This window comes from Mastigoproctus giganteus, chromosome 3 (genome assembly GCF_048544385.1).
Source record: "Mastigoproctus giganteus isolate SK-2022 chromosome 3, ASM4854438v1, whole genome shotgun sequence".
NCBI classification, from domain to species: Eukaryota; Metazoa; Arthropoda; class Arachnida; order Uropygi; family Thelyphonidae; genus Mastigoproctus; species Mastigoproctus giganteus.
The window spans coordinates 1,211,946-1,237,721 of record NC_143577.1 but is presented as its reverse complement, the minus strand read 5'-3'; the positions used below and the strand labels follow the sequence as shown (position 1 = coordinate 1,237,721).

General features: G+C 39.2%; 1 protein-coding gene across 3 annotated transcripts in view; it reads left to right on the top strand.

Annotated features, from left to right (window-relative positions):
- Positions 1-25,776, top strand: part of LOC150087601 (ras GTPase-activating protein nGAP-like) — a 604,257-nt gene that overhangs the window by 202,453 nt on the left and 376,028 nt on the right. For all 3 annotated transcript variants that reach the window (XM_090369159.1, XM_090369157.1, XM_090369158.1), the window contains exon 6: positions 22,189-22,287. In XM_090369159.1, coding sequence (XP_090225285.1) covers positions 22,189-22,287 — 99 coding nt within the window. The remainder of the gene's footprint in view (positions 1-22,188; positions 22,288-25,776) is intronic.

Sequence of the window (25,776 nt, the reverse complement as noted above, 5' to 3'; positions counted from 1 at the left end):
AGTGGAGGAGAAATTGCTGAGGATAAACATAAAAAAGGCACCAGGGGTGGATGGGATCTATCCAGTTATATTAAAGGAGGCAGCAAAGGAAGTAAGCACACCCCTAGCCATAATTATGAGAGCTTCTTTGGACTCAGGGGAGGTACCCATGGACTGGAGATGTGCAAATGTAACCCCAATTCACAAAGGAGGATCAAAGGCTGACACAAGTAATTATAGACCTGTTAGTTTAACTTCGGTTCCAGGAAAATTAATGGAGGCACTGGTTAAAGAAGCACTGCAGGATCATCTGGACAAGAATTCAGTTATAGCTCAGACACAGCATGGTTTTGTTAAGGGCAGGTCTTGTCTGACCAATTTGATTGGATACTATGATGTAGTCACAAAAGAACTGGATGCAGGGAATAACTTTGATATTATATATTTGGATCTTAGAAAGGCTTTTGATACTGTTGCACATGGAAGACTGCTGCACAAATTGGAGCAGTGTGGCATTGGAGGCAAATTGCTGCTATGGATAAGGGGATGGTTGAGTGGCAGAAGACAGAGAGTGGTAATCAATGGACACTGCTCAACGTGGACTAATGTTATTAGTGGAGTTCCTCAGGGTTCAGTGTTGGGTCCATTGTTGTTTTCTGTATTTATAAATGATATTGATGATGGTGTATCAGGCTTAATGTCCAAGTTTGCAGACGATACCAAGGTTGGCAGGGTTGTTAAGGACACTACTGATACTATGCTGCTGCAACAGGATCTGGAAAGGTTGAGCAGATGGGCTGAGAGGTGGCAAATGAAGTTTAACATTGACAAATGTAAAGTACTACATATGGGAAACAGCAACCCCAGAGCAACGTATCAGCTCTGTGGTACTACACTGACAGTGGTAGAGAATGAAAAGGACCTGGGGGTAATTGTGCAGGCAGATATGAAGTTTTCTGAGCAGTGCAGACGAGCTGCAAGAGTAGCTCATGGTGTCTTGTCAATGATATACAGGAATTTTTCTAGCAGGGATAAGGATGTGATTATTCCCTTGTATAAGGCATTGGTCAGGCCACACCTTGAGTACTGTATACAGCTCTGGAGGCCTCATTTCAAGAAGGATGTAGAGCTGCTCGAACGAGTACAGAGAAGGGCAACAAGATTAGTGAATGGAACAAAGGGTTGCTCTAGCATTAGCATTAGCATTAGCATTAGTAGAGGCATTTGATGCAAGAAAGCAAGCTTATGCAGCATCAGCCAAAAAAAAAAAAAAAAAAAAAAAAAGTAACATAAATAAATAAAAATAACCACTTCCACTTCACCCCTCTGTTCGTTCGAAATACCTGTCCAGCTGAGCCTTAAACTTATTTAGGCTATCAACTTCCACGACAAGGGATGGAAGTCTGTTCCACCCACCAACCACCTGCTGGCTAAAGGCAAATTTCCGCACATCTATCCTACATCTGTCTTTCCTCAATTTGAATTTATGCCCTCTCAGGTGATTTTTCTGAGCTAGAGGAAGAATCCCATCAGCATTGAGCATGCTCAAACCATTCAAGGCTTTGTACACCTCTATCAGATCACCCCGCTGGTGCCTAGTTTCCAGACACTGTAATTTGCAAAACTTAAGCCTTTCTTCGTAAGAGAACCCCTTTGTCCCATTCACCAATCTAGTTGCCCTTCTCTGTACTCGTTCCAGCAGCTCTACATCCTTCCTGAAATGAGGCCTCCAGGCCTGTATACAGTACTCTAGGTGTGGCCTGACCATTGCCTTATACAAGGGAATAATCACCTCCTTATCCCTGCTAGAAAAATTCCTATATATCATTGACAATACACCATGAGCTACTCTTGCAGCTCGTCTGCACTGCTCAGAGAACTTCATATCTGCCTGCACCACCACCCCCAGGTCCCTTTCATTCTCTACCACTGTCAGTGTAGTACCACAGAGTTGATACGTTGCTCTGGGGTTGCTGTTTCCCATATGTAGTACTTTACATTTGTCAATGTTAAACTTCATTTGCCACCTCGAAGCCCATCTGCTCAACCTTTCCAAATCCTGTTGCAGCAGCATAGTGTCAGTAGTGTCCTTGACAACCCTGCCAACCTTCGTATCGTCTGCAAACTTGGACATTAAGCCTGATATACCATCATCAATATCATTTATAAATACAGAAAACAATAAAGGCCCCAATACTGAACCCTGAGGGACTCCACTAATAACATTAGTCCACGATGAGCAGTGTCCATTGATTACCACTCTCTGGCTTCTCCCCCTCAACCACCCCTTTATCCATAGCAGCAACTTGCCTCCAATGCCACACTGCTCCAATTTGTGCAGCAGTCTTCCATGTGCAACAGTATCACAAGCCTTTCTAAGATCCAAGTATATAATATCAAAGTTATTCCCTGCATCCAGTTCTTTTGTGACTGCATCATAGTATCCAATCAAATTGGTCAGGCAAGACTTCCCCTTAACAAAACCATGCTGTGTCCTAGCTATAACTGAAGTCTTGTCTAGATGATCCTGCAGTGCTTCTTTCACCAGTGCCTCCATTAATTTTCCGGGAACAGAAGTTAAACTCACAGGTCTATAATTACTTGTGTCAGCCTTTGATCCCCCTTTGTGAATTGGGGTCACATTTGCACATCTCCAGTCAATGGGTACCTCCCCTGAGTCCAAGGAAGCTCTCATAATTATGGCTAAGGGTTTGCTTACCTCCTTTGCTGCCTCCTTTAATATAACTGGATAGATCCCATCCACCCCAGGTGCCTTTCTTGTGTTTATCTTCAACAATTTCTCCTCCACTTTGCTCTCAGTTATTACAAGATTCTCTAGCTTACTGCTAGAGTTGAATACACCTCTGGCATTCCCCTCGCTGAATAACTCCTCATGTGTGAATGTCGATGCAAAATATTCATTTAGTTTGTTAGCTACCCGAGCAGGGTCATCAACAGTTGACCCATCGATCTCAAGTGGACCAATCTGATTCATCCCCTTCCTTCTAGAGTTTACATAAGTAAAGAACTCTTTGCTGTTTTTCTTCGCATCCCTTGCCAAGGATCTCTCGTAATCTGCCTTCGCCTGCCTAACCTCCTTTGTAACTTGGTTACAGATCAACTTGTATCTATCATAGGCGTCCGTGTCACGTGTTAATTTGTATGTATCCCATGCATTTTTCTTCTCTGCCATATGCCTCATTAGTTCATCTGACAACCATTTAGGCCTAAACCTTGAACAATATTTCTTAGTTGGTATGTAAAGCCTAGTAGCTTCCACGATAAGTTCTTTGAATGCTTCCCATTTTGAATTTGCTGTTGGCAATATCATCAGTTGATCCCACTGTATAGAATTTAAATACTGTCTCAGTCCATTGTAGTCGCCTTTACGAAAGCAATACCCCTTCCCTTTACCCCTAGTGGTAGTTACCTCTTTGAGTAACTCCCACTTCAGCACACTGTGATCACTGCCACCAAGTGGTTCATTTATCTGCAGATTCTTAATGCATGAAGAATCACTACTGATAATCAAATCAAGAGTATTACTCCCTCTAGTTGCCTCCCGAACATGCTGATGTAGAAAACAATCATCCAATAAATCCACAAAAGCCTTGCTACTGTGTGAGTGACCAGCCCCCAAATTCCAGTCAATATCTGGGAAATTAAAATCCCCCATTATAAGACTCTCTGATTTACTGGCCCACTCTATTTCTCCGAACAGTTTCTTATTATACTCATCAGAGTCATTAGGCTCTGACGAAAAAAGGCTTAAGTTTTGCAAATTACAGAGCCTGGAGACTAGGCATCGGCGAGGTGATCTGATAGAGGTGTATAAGGCTTTGAATGGCTTGAGCATGCTCAATGCCGATGGGATTCTTCCTCTTGCTCAGAATAATCACCTGAGAGGGCATAAATTCAAATTGAGGAAGGACGGATGTCGGATAGATGTGCGGAAATTTGTCTTTAGCCAACGGACAGTTGGTTTGTGGAATAGACTCCCATCGCTTGTTGTTGAAGTTGATAGCCTAAATAAATTTAAGGCTCAGCTGGACAGGTATTTCGAACGAACGGAGGGGTGAAATGGGAGTAGTGGTTGTTTTTTTGGCTGATGCTGAATAAGCATGCTTTCTTGCATCATATGCCTATACTAATGCTAATGCTAATGCTAATGCTAATGTTATTAGTGGAGTCCCTCAGGGTTCAGTGTTGGGTCCATTGTTGTTTTCTATATTTATAAATAATATTGATGATGGTATATCAAGCTTAATGTCCAAGTTTGCAGATGATACAAAGGTTGGCAGGGTTGTTAAGGATGCTACTGACACTATGCTGCTGCAACGGGATCTGGAAAGGTTGAGCAGATGGGCTGAGAGGTGGTAAATGAAGTTTAACATTGACAAATGTAAAGTACTATATATGTGAAACAGCAACCCCAGAGCAACGTATCAAATCTGTGGTACAACACTGACAGTGGTAGAGAATGAAAAGGATCTGGGGGTAAATGTGCAGGCAGATATGAAGTTCTCTGAGCAGTGCAGACGGGCTGCAAGAGTAGCTCATGGTGTATTGTCAATGATGTACAGGAATTTTTCTAGCAGGGATTGGGAGGTGATTATTCCCTTGTATAAGGCAATGGTCACGTCGCACCTTGAGTACTGTATACAGGTCTGGAGGCCTCATTTCAAGAAGGATGTAGAGCTGCTGGAATGAGTACAGAGAAGGGCAACAAGGTTAGTGAACGGAACGAAGTGTTGCTCTTACGAAGGAAGGCTTAAATTTTGCAAATTACAGTTTCTGGAGACTAGGCACCGGCAAGGTGATCTGATAGAGGTGTACAAAGCCTTGAAAAGTTTGAGCATGCTCAGTGCTGATGGGATACTGCCTCTTGCTCAGAATTATCACCCGAGAAGGCATAAATTCAAATTGAGGAAAGACAGATGTAGGATAGCTGTGCGGAAATTTGCCTTTAGCCAGCGGGTAGTTGGTTGGTGGAACAGACTTCCATCCCTGGTTGTGGAAGTTGATAGCCTAAATAAATTTAAGGCTCAGCTGGACAGGTATTTTGAACGAACGGAGGGGTGAAGTGGAAGGGTTTTTTTTTTTTTTTTTGGCTGATGCTGCATAAGCTTGCTTTCTTGCATCATATGCCTCTACTAATGCTAATGCTATAACAGCTACAAGATGATCTGTAATAGAGCCACAGAAAAGGTTCGACAGGCAAAGGCAGTTTATGAGAAATCACTAGCAAACAGAGCAAAGAGCGGGGGGAGATAAGGAATTCTTCACATATATAAATGCCAAGGTGCACAGGACAAACCAGATCAGATGTTTATGTAAGTGAAAGGGGATAGTATTAAATACACCAGCTGCCATTGCAGATGAACTCAACAGTTATTTTGCATCGATATTTACAAATTAAAAACCTTTCGTGGCAATGGGAAATTGTGGGAGCGAAGATGAAAAATATGTAATTAATGAGATTGAAATTCCGCAAGCTTATTTAATAAAAAAACCTTCGAGCCTACAGGCCATTAAGGCTCCTGGGGTTGATGGAATATACCCTATAATCTTAAGGGAAGTGGCAAGTGAGCGCATTGAACCATTGAGGCTAATTATGCGAGGATCACTAGACTCTGGGGAGATTCCCTTGGATTGGAAAAGTGCCAATGTATCTCCCATACATAAGGGTGGCTCTAAGAGTGAATTGGGAAATTATCGACCTGTCAGTCTGACTTCAGTGGTAGGGAAAATCATGGAGGCAATGATCAAGGATCATTTGGATTGAATTGAAATTCTCAAGGATACTTAGCATGGTTTTGTAAAGGGAAAATCATGTTTAACAAATCTGATTTGCTATTTTGAAAGGGCTCCTGGAGTTGATGGAATATACCCTATAATCTTAGGGTATATTCCACACACAGGATACCTGTTCCTCTCTCTAAGGCGATTAGAAGGGAACAGGTATCCTGTGTGTTATCAGACACTCAGTCTGAAACACTGATGGATCCAATATCTTTCTATTACAGAAGATTTAGGAGTAGTCTGGTTGACTTGCCTTCCTAAAATCCAGTCATGCACACCTTCTTGATAGTAAGCCTTGTTACGTCACTTAGTGGCAACGAACGTGTACAGTGGTTCTCTTCAAGATGCCTGGTCAGCGTGAAGAGGAAAAGACTAAACCCTCCAGCATATGACAGCACGACAAAACCAATGGCCCTCAGTCCCCAGTGGCTTTCGCTTCCCCCTCTTACTGCAGCGAAAGAATCAGAGTGGAAGGAGAGGGTGCTAAGAATCTCTGGGTACGACCAGGCTGCCATGCACTGAAACTGAACTTGTCCTGTTACAACGTGAGATCACTCATCAGTGAAGACAGGCTATTACAGCTGGAAAGGGAATTAGAAAATGTGAATTGGAATATCATCGGTCTGGCTGAAACAAGAAGAAATTAATCACTTATAAGTTTATCAAGTGGAAATCTGCTGTACACCAATGGAAACAGTGAAAAGAGTGAAGTGGAGTTGGCTTTCTGGTCCATAAAGATATAAAAAACGTTTTGGAATTGAAAAGTACATCACGAAGGGTGTCAAGACTAATACTTAAGATTTCTAAGAGGTACAAGCTAAAGGTTATAATGATTTATGCGCCAACATCGAGCCATGATGAAGAAGAGATTGAAGAAATGTAAACCGAAATTGAGCGTCTTACAGATGAGCAGAAAACCCACTACACTATTATTATGGAGGACTTCAATGCTAAGGTTGGAACAAGACAAAACAGCACAGAAAGGGGAACTATAGGAAAATTGGAATTGGTGAAAGAGGCGAAAGACTTGTGGAATTTGCAGAATCTCAAGGAGGTCAGTAATGAACACTTTTTTCAAGAAAAGGGTGAACAGAAAGTGGACATGGAAGAGTCCAAATGCATTAACAATTAATGTAATCGACTTCATCCTCACTAACAGAAGATATATTGTGAATGATGTTACTGTCCTGAATGCGGTAAATGTTGGAAGTGATCACAGAATAGTAAGATCCACACTTGATATATATATATATATGTAGGAAAGGAAAGGAAATTAAAGGAAAAAACTGACTCAAGTAAATAATACAAACGTCTTTGAGATAACAGAAGAGGAGAAAAAGCAGTATGTACTGGAACTTAAGAACAAGTTTGAGTTTCTGCAGACTGCTGAGGACCAAGATATCGACGAGGAATATTACAACTTTCTGAAAGTGATAAAGCCCAAGAAACCTATAGGGAAAAAGAAATCCAAAGAAGAAAAATTAGTCAAGAAACGCTTGTTATGATGAACCGAAGGCAAAAAATGAAGAGCATGATAAACACTGACAAGGAGAAAATTGAGTATACTGAGTTATGCAAAGCCGTTAGAAAGAGACTCAGAGAGGACATAAGAAGATTTAACACAAGAGAAGTAGAACAAGCATTAAGGGAAAACAAAGGATTTAAATCATCAGCCATGAGCAGTAATACAGAAAGACAAATGATACTGAACCCGAAGAATAGCGATGGTGTACTTATAAACAGCAGAGAAGGCATAATTCAAATAGCAGAAGACTACTATAAAGAATTATACAAGGAGCGAGGGAATGATGCCAACAGTGGGGAAGATGGAATGCAAAGTAGCAACACATACGACATACCCAATATTCTTCCTGATGAGGTAGAACATGCATTGAAGAAAATGAAGCACCAGAAAGCCCCGGGGAAGATGAAGTTACTGTAGAGTTGTTAAAATTGGGAGGAAGAGACATAACACAAAAACTGGCAAGACTCTTCACAAAGTGCATTAGAAAAGGTGTGATGCCTAAGCAGTGGAATAATGCAATCATAGTTTTGCTGCATAAGAAAGGATATAAATCAGATATTGGAAATTATAGACCAATTAGCTTGTTATCCCACATCTACAAGTTGTTCACAAGGGTCATTACTAACAGATTAGAAAGAATACTTGATGAGAATCATCCGAAAGAGCAAGCTGGCTTTAGGATAGGATTCTCAACGATGAATCACCTTCATGTAATATCACAGCTAATGGAGAAAGCAAATGAATATAAAAACACCATCATACCTGGCATTTGTGGATTATGAAAAGGAATTTGACTCCATACAGCATAAGGCAATGTTTTAGGCACTGGAAAGACAAGGCATAGATACCCCACATATTATGATTTTTTTTTTTGAAGAAAATATATGAGAATGCTGCCTCCTTTATTAGACTAGACAAAGACAGTAGGAAATTTAAAATCGAAAAAGGAGTTCAAGAAGGAGAGACAATATCTCCGAAGCCGTTTACTGCTGCCCTTGAGGAAGCTTTCAGAAGATTAGACTAGTCGCAGAAAGGAGTGAATGTGAACGGAGAGTACCTAAACCATTTACAATTTTCAGATGACATTGTGGTCATAAGCCACGATCCCAAAGAATTAGAGGAAAATCTTAATCAGATATGCACAGTTAGTAAGGATTTTGGACTAAAGATGAATATGGCTAAAACAAAAGTAATGATGAACAAGTATGCCACAGAAAGGGAAATAATGATTGAAGGAGCAGTAATTGAAAAGGTGGAGTCATATATATATACTTATCTAGGACGAGTTATTAGCTGTAATAAAGATAAATGGCTGGAAGTCAAGAGAAGAATAAATTTTGGATGGACAGCATTCAGGAAATATAGTCTCATACTGAAGAGAAATATCCCAGTTTGTCTGAAACGTAAAATAATGAACCAATGTATACTCCCCACCATGACTTATGGAAGTGAAACTTGGGCACTCACCAAAAGAATGGAAGAGTAGCTGAGAACTACACAGCAAAGAATGGAATGAATTATATTGGGAATCAGACTGTTAGATAAGAAGAGAAACATATGGATTAAGCAGATTAGGCAGCAAACTCAAGTAAAGGACATTTTTATCAAAACTAAAGAACTAAAATGGTCTTGGGCAGGACACATAGCTCGAAGACATGATGACAGATGTACTAATAAAATAACAGAATGGTACCCAAGAGGAGCTAGAAGAAAATCTGGAAGACAAAGGCGGAGATGGATAGATGAAATTCATTCATGAGTTTGTGTGTAGTAAATGGATGTCCAGTGCTCAAAACAGAAGGAACTGGAAAGTTTCTGGAGATGCCTTTGTCCTGCAGTGGATTGAAAATGGCTGATGATAATGATGACCCTATAATCTTAAGGGAGGCAGCAAGTGAGTGCCTTGAACCATTGAGACTAATTATGCGAGCATCACTAGACTCTGGGGAGATTACGTTGGATTGGAAAAATGCCAATGTATCTCCCATGCATAAGGGTGGCTCTAAGATTGCATGGGAGATACATTGGCACTTTTCCAATCCAACGGAATCTCCCCAGAATCTAGTGATGCTCACATAATTAGCCTCAATGGTTCATTGCACTCACTTGCCGCCTCCCTTAAGATTATTGAGTATATTCCATCAACTCCAGGAATCTTACTGGCGTATAGGCTCAGACGTTTTTTCATTAAATAATCTTGCGAAATTTCAATATCATTAATTACATATTCTCAAGGATACTCAGCATGGTTTTGTAAAGGGAAAAAATATTTAACAAATCTGGTTCGCTATTTTGAAAGGGTCACTCACGAGCTGGATTTAGGAAATAATTTCGACATTATTTATTTATATTTCAGCAAAGCTTTTGACTCAGTCCGAAATGAGCGGTTGCTTTATAAGGTAGAACAGGTTGGAATCACTGGGAAAATCCTCAGTGTTTCCATTCTAGCAGGATGGCTTCAGGGCAGGAAGCAGAGGGTTGTGATAAATGGCTATTCCTCAGATTGGGTTGATGTAAGAAGTGAGGTTCCCTAACGATCAGTATTAGGACCACTGTTGTTTTTAATTCTCATAAACGACATCGATGAAGGGATAGAGGGCGTGATGTCTAAATTTGCAGATGATGTTATAATTGGTAGAGTAGTTAATGATCACTGTCAAGCTGAGCTTCTTCAGAGAGACCTAGATAGACTTCAGGAGTGGTCAGAAAAATGGCAGCTATGCTTTAATCCAACAAAGTGTAATGTATTACACCTGGGAAACAGTAATCCCAAAATAACTTATTCACTTGGTGGAGGTCAACTAAACCCAGTACTGGAGGAAAGGGACTTGGGTGTTACGATACATAATTACTGAAATTCAGACATGGAATTCTCTGAGCATTGTAAACAGGTTGCAAGGAAGGCCCATGGTGTCCTATCGATGATATGTTGAACTTTTGCAAGTAGAGATAGGGACGTGATAATCCCATTATATAATTCTTTTGTTAGACCACACTTGGAATACTCTGTTCAAGTATGGAGACTGCACCTAAAGAAAGACATCGAGCTTCTTGAAAGGGTGCAAAGACGGGTAACTCGTCTTGTGAGATCGGCAAAAGGGCGTCCTTATGAAGAAAGACTTCGAATATGTGGGTTGCAGAGTTTGGAAACTAGACACCTTAGAGGAGATTTGATTGAGGGGTTTAAGGCTCTGAGAGGCGTTAGTAAAATGAATGAGGATGAAATTTTCAAGATTATAAATGATGCTAGAACTAGGGGACATAAATTCAAGTTATGGGAGGAAATGTTTAGATTGGACTGCAGGAAGTTTTATTTTAGCCAGCGAGTTATAAATTACTGGAATAAGTTGCCTACATAGGTGGTAGAGGCTGACAGTTTGGGGAAATTCAAAGGTTATCTGGATAGTACCTTCGGGCGAGGGAAGCGCATAGGATGACAGGTTTGATTTCCTTTTCTTTTATTAATTATTATTATTATTTATTTATTTTTTTGTATTTTTGTATCATTGTTTTATTCATTTTTTTTTTTTTTTTGGCTCGTGCAGCATAAGCCATAGGCTTTCTTGCACCATGCGGCCATTATTAATACTAATACTAATATTAAGATAGGCTTAATTTCTGCAAATTGCAATGTCTTGAGATGAGGCACCTGTGAGGTGATCTGATTGAAGTGTTACTAATGCTTTGAATGGTTTGAGCAAGCTCATAGGATTGATAGGATTTTTCCTCTTGCTCAATTTCTACATCTGAGGGACAAATTCAAATTGAGGAAAGACAGATGTAGAATAGATGTGTGGAAATTTGCCTTGAGCCAGTGAGTGGTTCATTGCTGGAACAAATTTCCATCTGCCTTTGTGGAAATTGACAACTTAAATACATACTTTTAGAGTGAATGGATGAGCATCATGTGCCTCTACTAATGCTAATATCATAACGTTCCATACATATTGGCACAGATCCATGATTTTAAAAGTCAAAAGAGAGATTTTACTCCATATATTAATGACGTATTGTAAGATGTAAAATCTTACAAATATAATATTTTGTGGAGGAGTGAGATTTATTTAAAGTAAAACTTATAATATGACAATATGGGGGAGTGAACCTTAGAAGCCAAGGGATTAAATTAGACAACGTCTATACAAGGGGAGCGGTAGTGAAAAGCTATTAGCAACCTAGGGACACTTCGACTCTCAGCTCACACAAACAAACCAAACAATAGAAACTAGTAGCAACTGCTATTAGTAGAAGGGTCAACTCTGGTAAACAATAGCGCGGCGGACCATGTGTTGACGGGACATTTCTTTAATCGGTGACACCTGAAGAGGATAATAAGGTGGTAAAAACGGAACAAATGCTGGGAATTAGATTTAAGTCTGTCTGGCTGGCAGTGATGGCAAGTTTTATAGATCGTGGGAAATTAGTCTGCTAAAGTATAACTATAAGCGGCGAACTTCAAAGGTACAGACAGCCTGAGAAAGTTTACAAATTTCTTAAAATAAGAAGTTAGATCGAGCAATAAGGAATCAGCTTGAGAAAATAAAACGGGCAAATAAGAAGAGAGTGGAAGTTGATAAAATGAGTAAGATTGGTTAAACTAAAAACTAGGGCGGATTTGACATATGTAGGCGGTACAGAAATTGAGATGAACAAAAAGTGAGTGAACAGGGGGAGACGGAGACAGTCATATCCCGAGTTGAGATTCATGTGGGTGTTTATGGAAATGAGTTAGGGGAGACACAGTTGAAGTTTTTGTCAGTACTTGGGAAAGTGAGACAGACACAGATTCCCGAGTTGAGTTATGTGGGTGTTTATGGAAATGAGTTAGGGGGAAACAAAGTTTAGATTCTTGTCGGTGTTTGGGAAAGTGAGTTAGGACGGACAGTTGAGTTTTTGTCGTGTTAGAAAATGTGAGTGGCGAACACAGAGTTGAGAATTTGGGAGTGTTTTGCGAAGATGAGTTAGACACAGATCCCCGAGTTGAGTTATGTGGGTGTTTAGGAAAATGAGTTAGTGGGATTCTAAGTTGAGTTTTTGTTGGTGCTAGGGAAAATGAAATATTCAGCGGACACAGCAGTCAAGATTTTCGTCGAGATAAGTGAAATGAGTTAGCAACATGGACAATTGAGGGTTCTGTTGTTGTAGGAAATATGTGTCAGTTAACAGTGGAGTGTTTGGTCATGGTGGGAAAAAAGAAGGGTAGCACCCTAGGAAGTTTTCTTCTTGAAAGAGTTCTTAATAGGTGGAGCGGAAAAACGAGGGTAGCACCCTATGAGTTTTTCCTTGTGATATGTTTTAATAAAGTGGAGTGGAAAAGGAGTTAGTGTGAGATGCCCTATGAGTTTTCCTTGTGATAAGTTTTAATAAAGTGGAGTGGAGAAGGGGTTAGAGTGAGATGCCCTATGAGTTTTTCCTTGTGATAGGTTTTAATAAGGTGGAGAGAAAGGGAGCGAAATCCGCAGAATCAGTAGCTCGAGAGAAAGGAGCGAAAATGCGAAATTAGTAGCTCGAGGAGAAGGAAGGAAGCAGCGAATGGATGGTAGCCCAAATAAGGTGGAGAAAGAATGCCAGTCCCATGCAGCCAAGAGTTCCAAAAAAAAAAAAAAATTATCTGTAGCAAATTCAGGTGAAAGCAGATGAAGGAGATCCTCAGAGAGCCAAATGGAAAGCTTGAAACCGCCCCGGAAAGCAAAGGAAAGAAAAAGGATAATAGTAAGTACTGTAAGTTAACAAGGACTGTGAGTGAAACAGTATAGTGATTAATTAATGAAAAAGGGATAGCACTAGAAGTAAATTGATTGATAAATTATCTCTTAAGTAAATTATATATATACTAACAGAGTTTAATTAATTCAAAAAGGTTATTGTAAAATGCAAGAGAAATGAAAGATAAGTAATAGATTAAATTGTTGTTCAGATGATTATAATATGTTAGAAGGATAACTGAACTATATATAAAAAACAAACCTTGAATGTTTTAAGGACAGATAATTGAATCCTATGAGAAGTTTTGATTATGTTTAAGGATAGGTAATTGAATATAGTGTTTGTATTAATGAAGAACTGTTGGCCCAACTGAAAGACTAATAACAAATAGAGACTTTAGGAAAGTTACGATTGGTCTTCAGTGTATTGTAACAGAATGGCGAGAACACAGAGTATAATGATGAAAATAGCATATTGATTGTTAATATAAGAATAATATATGCAAGGTATCCTTGACTTAACCTTGTATGCATATTACATGTTTTTTTTTTTTAATTGTATATTATGTTGTATATATATATATGTAAATAAACTTTGTTGTTTATTAATTTGTGAGTTTGTTATTCCTGAACACTCAGCCTTTCCGAAGGGAATTATACACAATTGAGAAGTTCCCACGAATCTGGAATTCTCCTGTAAAGCAAAGTCAGATGTGTATGTGGGGGTGTAAGGAATAGAGGTCTATAGTTATAAGGGAACAGAACAAATAAGGAATATTTAATAAAGCATTATTATTATATATATTCAAAATAAAATTTAAAGAAGAGTAAAGCCATATGTATATTTATGTATATAAATTAAAGACCTTCTTTTCCACCCCCCACAGTATAATTCCATATAGTAATATATGGAATTATGGAATACGTGAGAAAAGTATACAGTTCATATAGCAACATACTGTACAAATAGTTACTTATTGTCAAGTTAACAAAATTATAATTCAAATCTTCACAATTTTAAAATACGATTACAAAATAATTTTTAATTGTATTTGTAGAAGCAGGTGTAGAAGCATTATGTGGTATTGGTTGAAGTTAAAATACACCGCATTAAGAAGGAAGTGATGCTTCCTGTACCATTTTTTCAGTGAATCTAAAGACATCAGAACTTGTAAATTATGGTGATATGATTAGCATTAGCATTAGCATTAGTAGAGGCATATGATGCAAGAGAGCAAGCTTATTCAGCATCAGCCAAAAAAAAAAAAAAAAAAACCCCTCTCCCATTTCACCCCTCCGTTCGTTCGAAATACCTGTCCAGTTGAGCTTTAAATTTGTTTAGGCTATCAACTTCAACAACAAGTGATGGAAGTCGGTTCCACCAACCAACCACCCGCTGGCCAAAGGCAAATTTCCGCACATCTATCCGACATCTGTCCTTCCTCAATTTGAATTTATGCCCTCTGAGGTGATTATTCTGAGAAAGATGAAGAATCCCATTGGCATTGAGCATGCTCAAACCATTCAAAGCCTTATACACCTCTATCAGATCACCTCACCGGTGCCTAGTCTCCAGACTCTGTAATTTGCAAAACTTAAGCCTTTCTTCGTAAGAGCAACCCTTTGTTCCATTTACTAATCTTGTTGCCCTTCTCTGTACCCGTTCCAGCAGCTCTACATCCTTCTTGAAATGAGGCCTCCAGACCTGTATACAGTACTCAAGATGTGGCCTAACCATTGCCTTATACAAGGGAATAATCACCTCCTTATCCCTGCTAGAAAAATTCCTGTATATCATTGACAAGACACCATGAGCTACTCTTGCAGCTCGTCTGCACTGCTCAGAGAACTTCATATCTGCCTGCACAATTACCCCCAGGTCCTTTTCATTCTCCACCACTGTCAGTGTAGTACCGCAGAGTTGATACATTGCTCTGGGGTTACTGTTACCCATATGTAGTACTTTACATTTGTCAATGGGTAACAGTAACCCCAGAGCAATGTATCAACTTTCATAAAGATGTTAATTTTGATTACACATTAGCATTAGCATTAGTAGAGGCATTTGATGCAAGAAAGCAAGCTTATGCAGCATCAGCCAAAAAAAAAAAAAAACAAACCCACTTCCACTTCACCCCTCTGTTCGTTCAAAATACCTGTCCAGCTGAGCCTTAAACTTATTTAGGCTATCAACCTCCACCACAAGGGATGGAAGTCTGTTCCACCAACCAACCACCCGCTGGCTAAAGGCAAATTTCCGCACGTCTATCCTATATCTGTCTTTCCTCAATTTGAATTTATGCCCTCTCAGGTGATTTTTCTGAGCTAGAGGAAGAATCCCATCAGCATTGAGCATGCTGAAACCATTCAAGGCTTTGTACACCTCTATCAGATCACCTCGCTGGTGCCTAGTCTCCAGACACTGTAATTTGCAAAACTTAAGCCTTTCTTCGTAAGAGTACCCCTTTATTCCATTCACTAATCTTGTTGCCCTTCTCTGTACTCGTTCCAGCAGCTCTACATCCTTCTTGAAATGAGGCCTCCAGACCTGTATACAGTACTCTAGGTGTGGCCTGACCATTGCCTTATACAATGGAATAATCACCTCCTTATCCCTGCTGGAAAAATTCCTGTATATCATTGACAATACTCCATGAGCTACTCTTGCAGCTCTTCTGCACTGCTCAGAGAACTTTATATCTGCCTGCACAACCACCCCCAAGTCCCTTTCATTCTCTACCACTGTCAGTGTAGTACCACAGAGTTGATACGTTGCTCTGGGGTTGCTGTTTCCCATGTGTAGTACTTTACATTTGTCAATGTTAAACTTCATTTGCCACCTCTCAGCCCATCTGCTCAACCTTTCCAGATCCTGTTGCAGCAGCATAGTGTCAGTAGTGTCCTTGACAACCCTGCCAACCTTTGTATCGTCTGCAAACTTGGACATTAAGCTTGATATACCATCATCAATATCATTTATAAATACAGAAAACAATAATGGACCCAACACGGAGCCCTGAGGGACTCCACTAATAACATTAGTCCACAATGAGCAGTGTCCATTGATTACCACTCTCTGTCTTCTCCCCCTCAACCACCCCTTTATCCATAGCAGCAATTTGCCTCCAATGTCACACTGCTCCAATTTGTGTAGCAGTCTTCCATGTGCAACAGTATCAAAAGCCTTTCTAAGATCCAAGTATATAATATCAAAGTTATTCCCTGCATCCAGTTCTTTTGTGACTGCATCATAGTATCCAATCAAGTTGGTCAGGCAAGACTTCCCCTTAACAAAACCATGCTGTGTCTGAGCTATAACTGAAGTCTTGTCTAAATGATCCTGCAGTGCTTCTTTAACCAGTGCCTCCATTACTTTTTCCTGGAACAGAAGTTAAGCTCACAGGTCTATAATTACTTGTGTCAGCCTTTGATCCTCCTTTGTGAATTGGGGTCACATTTGCACATTTCCAGTCTATGGGTACCTCCCCTGAGTCCAAGGAAGCTCTCATAATTATGGCTAAGGGTTTGCTTACTTCCTTTGCTGCCTCCTTTAATATAACTGGATAGATCCCATCCACCCCAGGTGCCTTTCTTGTGTTTATCTTCAACAGTTTCTCCTCCACTTTACTCCCAGTTATTTCAAGATTCTGTAGCTTACTGCTAGAGTTGAATACACCTCTGGCATTCCCCTTGCTGAATAACTCCTCATGTGTGAATGTCGATGCAAAATATTCATTTAGTTTGTTAGCTACCTGAGCAGGATCATCAACAGTTGACCCATCAATATCAAGTGGACCAATCTGATTCATCCCCTTCCTTCTAGAGTTTACATAAGTAAAGAACTCTTTGCTGTTTTTCTTTGCATCCCTTGCCAAGGATTTCTCATAATCTGCCTTCGCCTGGCTAACCTCCTTTATAACTTGGTTGCATATCAATTTGTATCTATCATAGGCTTCTGTGTCATGTGTTAATTTGTAAGTATCCCATGCATTTTTCTTCTCTGCCATATGCCTCACTAGTTCCTCTGACATCCATTTTGGCCTAAACCTTGAACAATATTTTTTAGTTGGTATGTAAAGCCTAGTAGCTTCCAAGATAAGTTCTTTGAATGCTTCCCATTTTGAATTTGCTGTTGGTAACATCATCAGTTGGTCCCACTGTATAGAATTTAAATACTGTCTCAGTCCATCGTAGTCGCCTTTATGGAAGCAATAACCCTTCCCTTTACCCCTAATGGTAGTTACCTCTTTGAGTAAATCCCACTTCAGCACACTGTGATCACTGCCACCTAGTGGTTCATTTATCTGCAGATTCTTAATGCATGAAGAATCACTGCTGATAATCAAATCAAGAGTATTACTCCCTCTAGTTGCCTCCCGAACATGCTGATGTAGAAAACAATCATCCAATAAATCCACAAAAGCCCTGCTAGTGCGTGAGTAACCAGCCCCCAGATTCCAGTCAGTATCTGGGAAATTAAAATCTCCCATTATAAGACTCTCTGATTTACTGGCCCACTCTATTTCCCTGTACAGTTCCTTATTATACTCATCAGAGTCATTAGGCCTATAGCACACTCCTACTCTCAATTTTGATCTCCCAATGCTTATGTCACACCAAACTGACTCAACACTGCACTGTCCGGCGATGTCGACTGGCTTCACTTCCTTGGTTTTTATGTGTTTCTTAACTAATAGCATAACCCCTCCCCCTTTCCTATCCTGTCTATCCTTTCTGTAGACGTTGTACTCCCCAAATTGCAGTTCTGCATCCCTTATATCTGTGTGACACCACGTCTCTGATATCCCAACAATATCTGCCTTTGATGTTTTGAGCAATACCTCAAATTCATCAAATTTATTTACTAAACTCCTAGCATTGTTGTACACGCAAGTATACCTGCACCTGTTTCTATTCTTAGCTACCCTAACACAACCCATGTGTTTACTTGTACTGCAATGGCTCCCAGCAGTCTCTGAAATACCATGCATCTTGTTTTTCAGGCTTCTGCTCATTCTAATAGAAGCAGTGCAAGAATCTCTTTCACCTCTGCCAGTGGCTACTGTCAATCTATTGGTCTTTGTCTCCCCCCAAACTAGCAGTTTTCCGACCCACCTAACACTGCCTTGATAGCATCAGCAAATATTCTTGCACCCTTTCTTTTTAAGTGTGTCCCATCCCTGTAGAAGCAATCTCTCCTGTTAACAAGTATAGTCGAGGCTGAAAAAAATTCTACCCCTTGAGTCTTGCACAATCTTTCCAGGGCCGAATTGATCGACAAGGCTCTCATCATATACTCCCTCCTATCGTGTCTGGGCAGAATTGCAGACACTTTCAAATTCAACCCTAATTCTCGGCTTTTGTTCAACAGTGACCTGTACTTGTTAAGTAATTCTGCCGGTCTCCTATTCTTAATATTATTAGTACCCATTAATTATTATTAGTACCCATTAATTTGGATTACACATTAGTACCCATTAATTTGGATTACATATTACGTATTTGTTAAAGTTAGGTCTTGAATTAGTTAACAAATAGCTATTAGCAAACATTAGGTAAAGAATTGTTTTAATAATTTTAAATAATTTTAGATTAGTTATTAACTTGGTTAATAAGATTAATAATAAATCATTTAACATAAAGTAAATGGATAACTTACACTCCTTTAATACTGTCCTTATGATACCATTAGTCTCGCTTACGAAGACGGGGGGGGTTGGTGCAGGTATATCAAGAATGGAAAAATTGTGAAATAATGACCACTTAAAAACTTGTAGGGAGTATAATCTGCCTTTAATTTCTTAAATAATTCCAGATTATTTTCAGATGTTTTGTGATAGTTCCTGTATCACTTCTTCAGTGATACATGAATTGACTATTAGTAACTTGGTGTAAAATTAGTTTCAGAGCCCAGCAATTTGTAAACCTGATTGTCAGCAATAGAACCAGTAATTGAAAAGAGTTAGGTTCTGAAATCATTGTAATTAGGACATGATAGCAAAACATTAGAAAGCAAAACCACATAAATATAAACCAGTTTTCAATGAATTAAAATATGCCAGTTTGGCATTTAAACTACCATGACCTGTCAAGATGAAGCTGGTAAATAAATGTGATGAAAATCATTTTAAGTTAGATTTTGAAAGAAAGGATACCCTGAGTATGAATAATTTAGTGGTTCTGCTTTTGATAGAAGTGAGTCAGTGTTCTTGCTACCTGGTTGCAGGAATTAAGTAAGAGTCTTCTTACTCTTACTTAAACTTATGCTTCCTTAAGAGTAGCAGATACAGTAATGAAAATACCTCCAAATTCAGTAGGCAAATTCCTTCTTATGGAATAGTAAAGACCATAGTTAAAAAATAAGTCCAAAGGAATACATCCAGTTAAGATTAGTAATGCAGCAGTAGAGTATCTCATGTATTTCACACAGCAGAAACAGAAAAGTACACATACATCCTAATATATCCCGGATTGTAAAGAGACTGACCTTGCATTATCAGGCACCAGCCCCGATCAGTGCAACAACAGCTATGTAAGAATTCTAAGAACCTTAATAAGGCCTCATTCTTGCCTAGTGATATCAAGAATCAATGAAGGGAACTTATAAAGCTTTTCTGAAATGCAGGTTAAATGTGGATCAAATGGCATGACTATCAATCATTAGTCTCAGAAATTTAGTGATACTGACAAAAGATATACCGTATTTCCCCATGTAAAAGACGCACCTTTTTTCGAAAAATTTGGGGTCTAAAAACTAGGTGCGTCTTATACAGTGGTTGTAGATTTTTTTTACTTGCATTTCACGCTTGTCTTTGCGCTCATTGTTTCGCACTTGTTACCGGTATATTAGGTTACATTTTGCCCAGAAATGGCTCAGAAAAGATTTTCGTACAGTGCTGAATTCAAGTTAAGTGATCCAGTTTGCAAAAGTGAATGGAAATTGTGCTGCTGAACGTAAGTTTGGTCCTCCTTCAACTGAGAAAACAATCCGAGACTGGCTACGGGAAGAAGAAACCCTACTGAAAATGCCACGGCAGAAGGCGATGAGAGGCAAGTCAGCAAAATGGCCTGATTTAGAGAGGGAATTGAAGATATGGATTGAAGAGCAAAAGGCAATTGGAATTCCTGTGTCCACAAAGATGGTTCAAGCATGAGGCAAGAAGAATTGCTGATGAAAAAGAAGTTACTGATTTCAAAGGAGGACACAATTGGTGCTTTAGGTTCATGAAATGGAATGGACTAAGCATGCATACACACACCAGACTTGCCCAAAAGTTGCCTGAAAGCTATGAGCATAAGGTCCTTGAATTTCATCGTTTTGTCATTCAATGTCGGAAGACACATCAGTTTGAGTTGGGCAGATTGCAAATATGGACAAAGTCCCCCTTCAATTTGATGTCCCAAGTAACAGAACTGTTGATAAGAAGGGGGTGAAAACTGTAACTGTGAAGACAAGTGGACACGAAAAGAGCCATTATACAGTTGTTCTAGCTTGTTGTGCCGACGGAACCAAGCTGCCTCCTATGCTGATTTTCAAACGCAAAACAATGCCAATAGAAGACATTCCTCAAGGAGTGATTGTCCACGCTCATGACAAGGGTTGGATGGATTAGGATGGGATGAAGATCTGGTTTGAGAAAGTTTGGAGCAGGAGACCAGGTGGGCTCTTACGCAAACCTGCCCTATTAGTGCTTGATCAGTTCAGGGCATACAACAAAAATTACAAAGAAGATTGCTGCAGAGCCAAAAACAAAACTCGCCATCAAACCTGGAGGCTTGACATCCCAGCTCCAACCACTTGATGTCAGCATTAACAAACCCTTCAAAGCTGCCATGAGAGACGAATGGAACCAATGGATAAAGTCTTCTGGGGACAATTTGACACAAGCAGGAAGAGTGATGAAACCAACTATAGGAGAAGTTTGTACCTGGATGAAAAGATCCTGGGATAATATCAAGATTGAGATCGTTATCAAATCATTTAAGAAGTGTGGCATTTCAAACGCCATAGATGGAACTGAGGATGAGGCAATATATGAAGACATTGATTCGTCATCAGACACAGATGAGAACAAGCTAATGGATGGGAGTTTTGACAGTGATGAGTTGTATGAATTTTATGATGAATAAAACTTGAGTTCAATAACTTTATGTAATACATTTTTTTTTTAAATTTCGGGCCCCAAAATTAAGGTGTGTCTTATACATGGGGAAATACGGTAGGTTGTCCATTAATTTCGAAAAGTGGAGGTCCAGTAGAAATAAAAATACCTATGAAAACCAGCATGTTGGTTTTAGAAGTGCAAATTTTCAATTTGCTTGTAATGGACTATGGAGACACTTGACTAAGGTTTACATTTTCTTCCAATTGACATCTTGAATTGCAATGAAAATATAATGTGAGAGCATCTGTATATGCCATGGAAGAATAATTGTTAAATTCTTTGATAAGCTGCTGATTTTAAGTACAAGGTTCCATAACAGAAGATTCAGTGTGTAACTCTGGGTGGGGGTAGGTTATAACCATGGTTATTTGTTTTTTTTTTAAGAGCATTAGCAACTAAGGCCATATTGCTCCGGGGATATGCGGTGGTCATTCCCTGACCTTTCCGCATCCTCCATATTTGGCCACAGGCTCGAACCCTGATCTCTAACCATGGAAGCTCTGTTGAGTAACTGAAAAGAAGACATGACAGTAACAAACCTGCTAGTGAAATAATCTCTAATCCTGGGTACAGAGAAGGGCAGCAAGAGAGTAACAAAGGGGGGTCCTCTTAACAAGAAAGGCTTCAGTTTTGCAAATGGCAGTGTCCTATAATTTGCGGAACTGAGTAGGTGGACTTTGAACTGAATAGGTAGAACGTGTAGTAAAATTTCATCAGAAATGTTTTGCTCAGATAATATTTACAAAATATTATTGATAAGGGAAGTCAGCCGAGATCTGGAATATTTCATTGTAGGGAAATTTTCATTAAAATGATATTTGCTATAGCAGGATTTTAACAGAGGGCTTTTTTTTAAAGATATATTTCTTATATGAGGCAGTGAGTTTTGAAATTAAAAATTAATTTATTCACATATAAAATAAAATATAAATTATTTTAATATTATTAATATTAATTTTCTAATTTGTGTTTTTTTATTGAATTTATGGCAACTAGAATTTTTAATTTTCAGATATTTCTGTGAGCTTTACCTTGACAATACTCTGTATGCTCGAACTTCATCAACATACAAACATGATATGTGTTTCTGGGGAGAACGTTTTGAGCTCAAGTAAGTTTCATCATTATTTTCCCCACTTTTAATTATACATATCTTGAAGTATAGCTTGAAACATTTTATAATTGCATAGATTGAAAGTGAATATGTAATCTATGCAATTTATGACAAAATTATCCCTGTGTGTTAGAATTTTCTCATGATTAGTATTAGCATTAGTAGAGGCATATGATGCAAGAATGCAAGCTTATGCAGCATCAGCCAAAAAAAAAAAAAAAAAAAAACCCACTGCCATTTCACTCCTCTGTTCATTCAAAATACCTGTCCAGCTGAGCCTTAAATTTATTTAGGCTATCAACTTCCACAAGGGATGGAAGTCTGTTCCACCAACCAACTACCTGCTGGCTAAAGGCAAATTTCCGTACATCTATCCTACATCTGTCTTTCCTCAATTTGAATTTATGCCCTCTGAGGTGATTATTCTGAGCAAGATTATTCTGAATCCTATCAGCATTTAGCATGTTCAAACCATTCAAGGGTTTATACACCTCTATCAGATCACCTTGCCGATGCCAAGTCTCCAGACTGTAATTTGCAAAACTTAAGCCTTTCTTTGTAAGAGCAACCCTTTGTTCCATTCATTAATCTTGTTGCCCTACTCTGTATTCCTTTAAACAGCTCTACATCCTTCTTGAAATGAGGCCTCCAGACCTGTATACAGTAGTGAAGGTGTTACCTGACCATTGCCTTATACAAGGGAATAATCATCTCCTTATCCCTGCTAGAAAAATTCCTGTATATTATTGACAAGACACCATGAGCTACTCTTGCAGCCCATTTGCACTGCTCAGAAAACTTCATATCTACCTGCACAATTAGCCCCAGGTCCTTTTCATTCTTACCACTGTCAGTGTAGTACCACAGCGTTAATACGATGCTCTGGGTTACTTTTTCCCATATGTAGTACTTTACATTTGTCAAGGTTAAACTTCATTTGCCACCTCTCAGCTCATCTGTTCAACCTTTCCAGATCCTGTTGCTGCAGCATACTGTCAGTAGTGTCCTTAACAATCCTGCCAACCTTTGTATCGTCTGCAAACTTGAACATTAAGCTTGATATACCATCATTAATATCATTTATAAATAGAGAAAACAACAATGGACCCAACACTGAACCCTGAGAGACTCCACTAATAACATTAGTTCACGATGAGCAGTGTACATTGATTACCACTCTCTGTCTTCTCACACTCAACCATCCCTTTATTCATAGCAGCAATTTACCTCCAATGCCACACTGCTCCAATTTGTACAGCAGTCTTCCATGTGAAACAGTATCAAAAGCCTTTCTAAGATCCAAATATATGATATCAAAGTTATTCGCTGCATCCAGTTCTTTTGTGACTGCATCATAGTATCCAATCAAGTTGATCAGGCAAGACTTTCCCTTAACAAAACCATGCTGTGTCCGAGCTATAACTGAAGTCCTGTCTAGATGATCCTGCACTGCTTCTTTAACCAGAGCCTCCATTAAGTTTCCTGGAACAGAAGTTAAACTCACAGGTATATAATTACTTGTATCAGCCTTTGATCCTACTTTGTGATTTGGGGTCACATTTGCACATCTCCAGTCTATGGGTACCTCCCCTGGGTCCAAAGAAGATCTCATAATTATGGCTAAGGGTTTGCTTACTTCCTTTGCTGCCTCGATTAATATAACTGGATAGATCGCATCCACTACGGGTGCCTTTTTTATGTTTATCCTCGACAATTTCTCCTCCACTTTCCTCACAGTTATTACAAAATCATCTACCTCACTGCCAGAGTTTACTTCACCTCTGGCATTCTTCTTTCTGAATAACTCCTCATGTGTGAATGTAGATGCAAAATACTCATTTAGTTTGTTAGCCACCTGAGCAGGATCATCAACAGTTGAACCATCAATATCCAGTGGACCAATCTGATTCATCCCTTTCCTTCTATAGTTTACATAGGTAAAGAAGAACTGTTTTCTGTATTTCTTTGCATCCTTTGCCAAGGATTTCCCATAATCTGCCTTTGCCAGCCTAATCTCCTTTGTGACTTGGTTACAGACCAGCTTATTTCTATCATAGGCTTCCTTGTAACCCATTAATTTATATTATCCCATGCATTTTTCTTCTCTGCCATATGTTTCATTAGTTCATCTGACATCCATTTAGGCCTAAACCTTGAACAATATTTCTTAGTTGGTATGTAAAGCCTAGTAGCTTCCAAGATAAATTCTTCGAATGCTTCCCATTTTGAGTTTGCTGTTGGTAATATCATCAGTTGGTCCCACTGTATAGAATTTAAATACTGTCTCCGACCATCGTAGTCGCCTTTACGAAAGCAAAAACCCTTCCCTTTACCCCAGATGGTAGTTACCTCTTTGAGTAAATCCGACTTCAGCACACTGTGATCACTGCCACTTAGTGGTTCATTTATCTGCTGATTCTTAATGCATGAAGAATCACTACTGATAATGAGATCAAGAGTATTACTCCCTCTAGTTGCCTCCCAAACATGTTGATGTAGAAAACAATCATCCAAGAAATCCACAAAAGCCTTGCTAGTGTGTGAGTGACCAACCCACAAATTCCAGTCAATATCTGGAAATTTAAATCCCCCATTATAAGACTCTCTGATTTACTGGCCCACTTTCTTTCACTGTACAGTTCCTTATTATACTCATCAGAGTCATTAGCCCTATAGCACACTCCTACTCTCAATTTTAATCTCCCAGTCCTTATATTACACAAAGTGACCTGACACTGCACTGTGCAGTGATGTCGACTGACTTCACTTCCTTGGATTTTATGTTATAAGACTCTCTGATTTACTGGCTCAATCTATTTCCCTGTACAGTTCCTTATTATACTCATCAGAGTCATTAGCCCTATAGCACACTCCTACTTTCAAATTTAATCTCCCAGTCCTTATATCACACAAACTGACTCAACACTGCACTGTGCATCGACGTCGACTGGCTTCACTTCCTTGGATTTTATGTCTTTCTTAACTAATAGCATAACCCCTCCTCCCTTCCTATCCTGTCTATACTTTCTGTACACATTTACTCCCCAAATTCCAGTTCTGCATTCCTTATATCTGTGTAACACGACATCTCTGATATTCCAACAATATCTGCCTTGGATGTTTTGAGCAATACCTCAAATTCATCAAATTTATTTACCAAACTCCTAGCATTGGTGTACATGCACCTGTTCATATTCTTAGCTATCCTAACACAACCCATGTGTTTACTTGTAGAGCAGTGACTCCCAGCAGTCTCCAAAATACCCTGTATTAGTATTAATTAGTATTAATATTAGCCAAATAGTGCAAGGAAACCACAGGTTTTTGATGCACCAGCCAAAAAGAAAATAAAGATAAGAAACAACAAATTATGTATTTCTCTCCTCATGAAAGTAACTATCTAGTTACTTTCATGAGGAGAGAACTACCTGTGCGGGCAACTTTTCTAGAAGTAAATTTGAGAGAGAGAGAGAGAGAGAGAGAGAG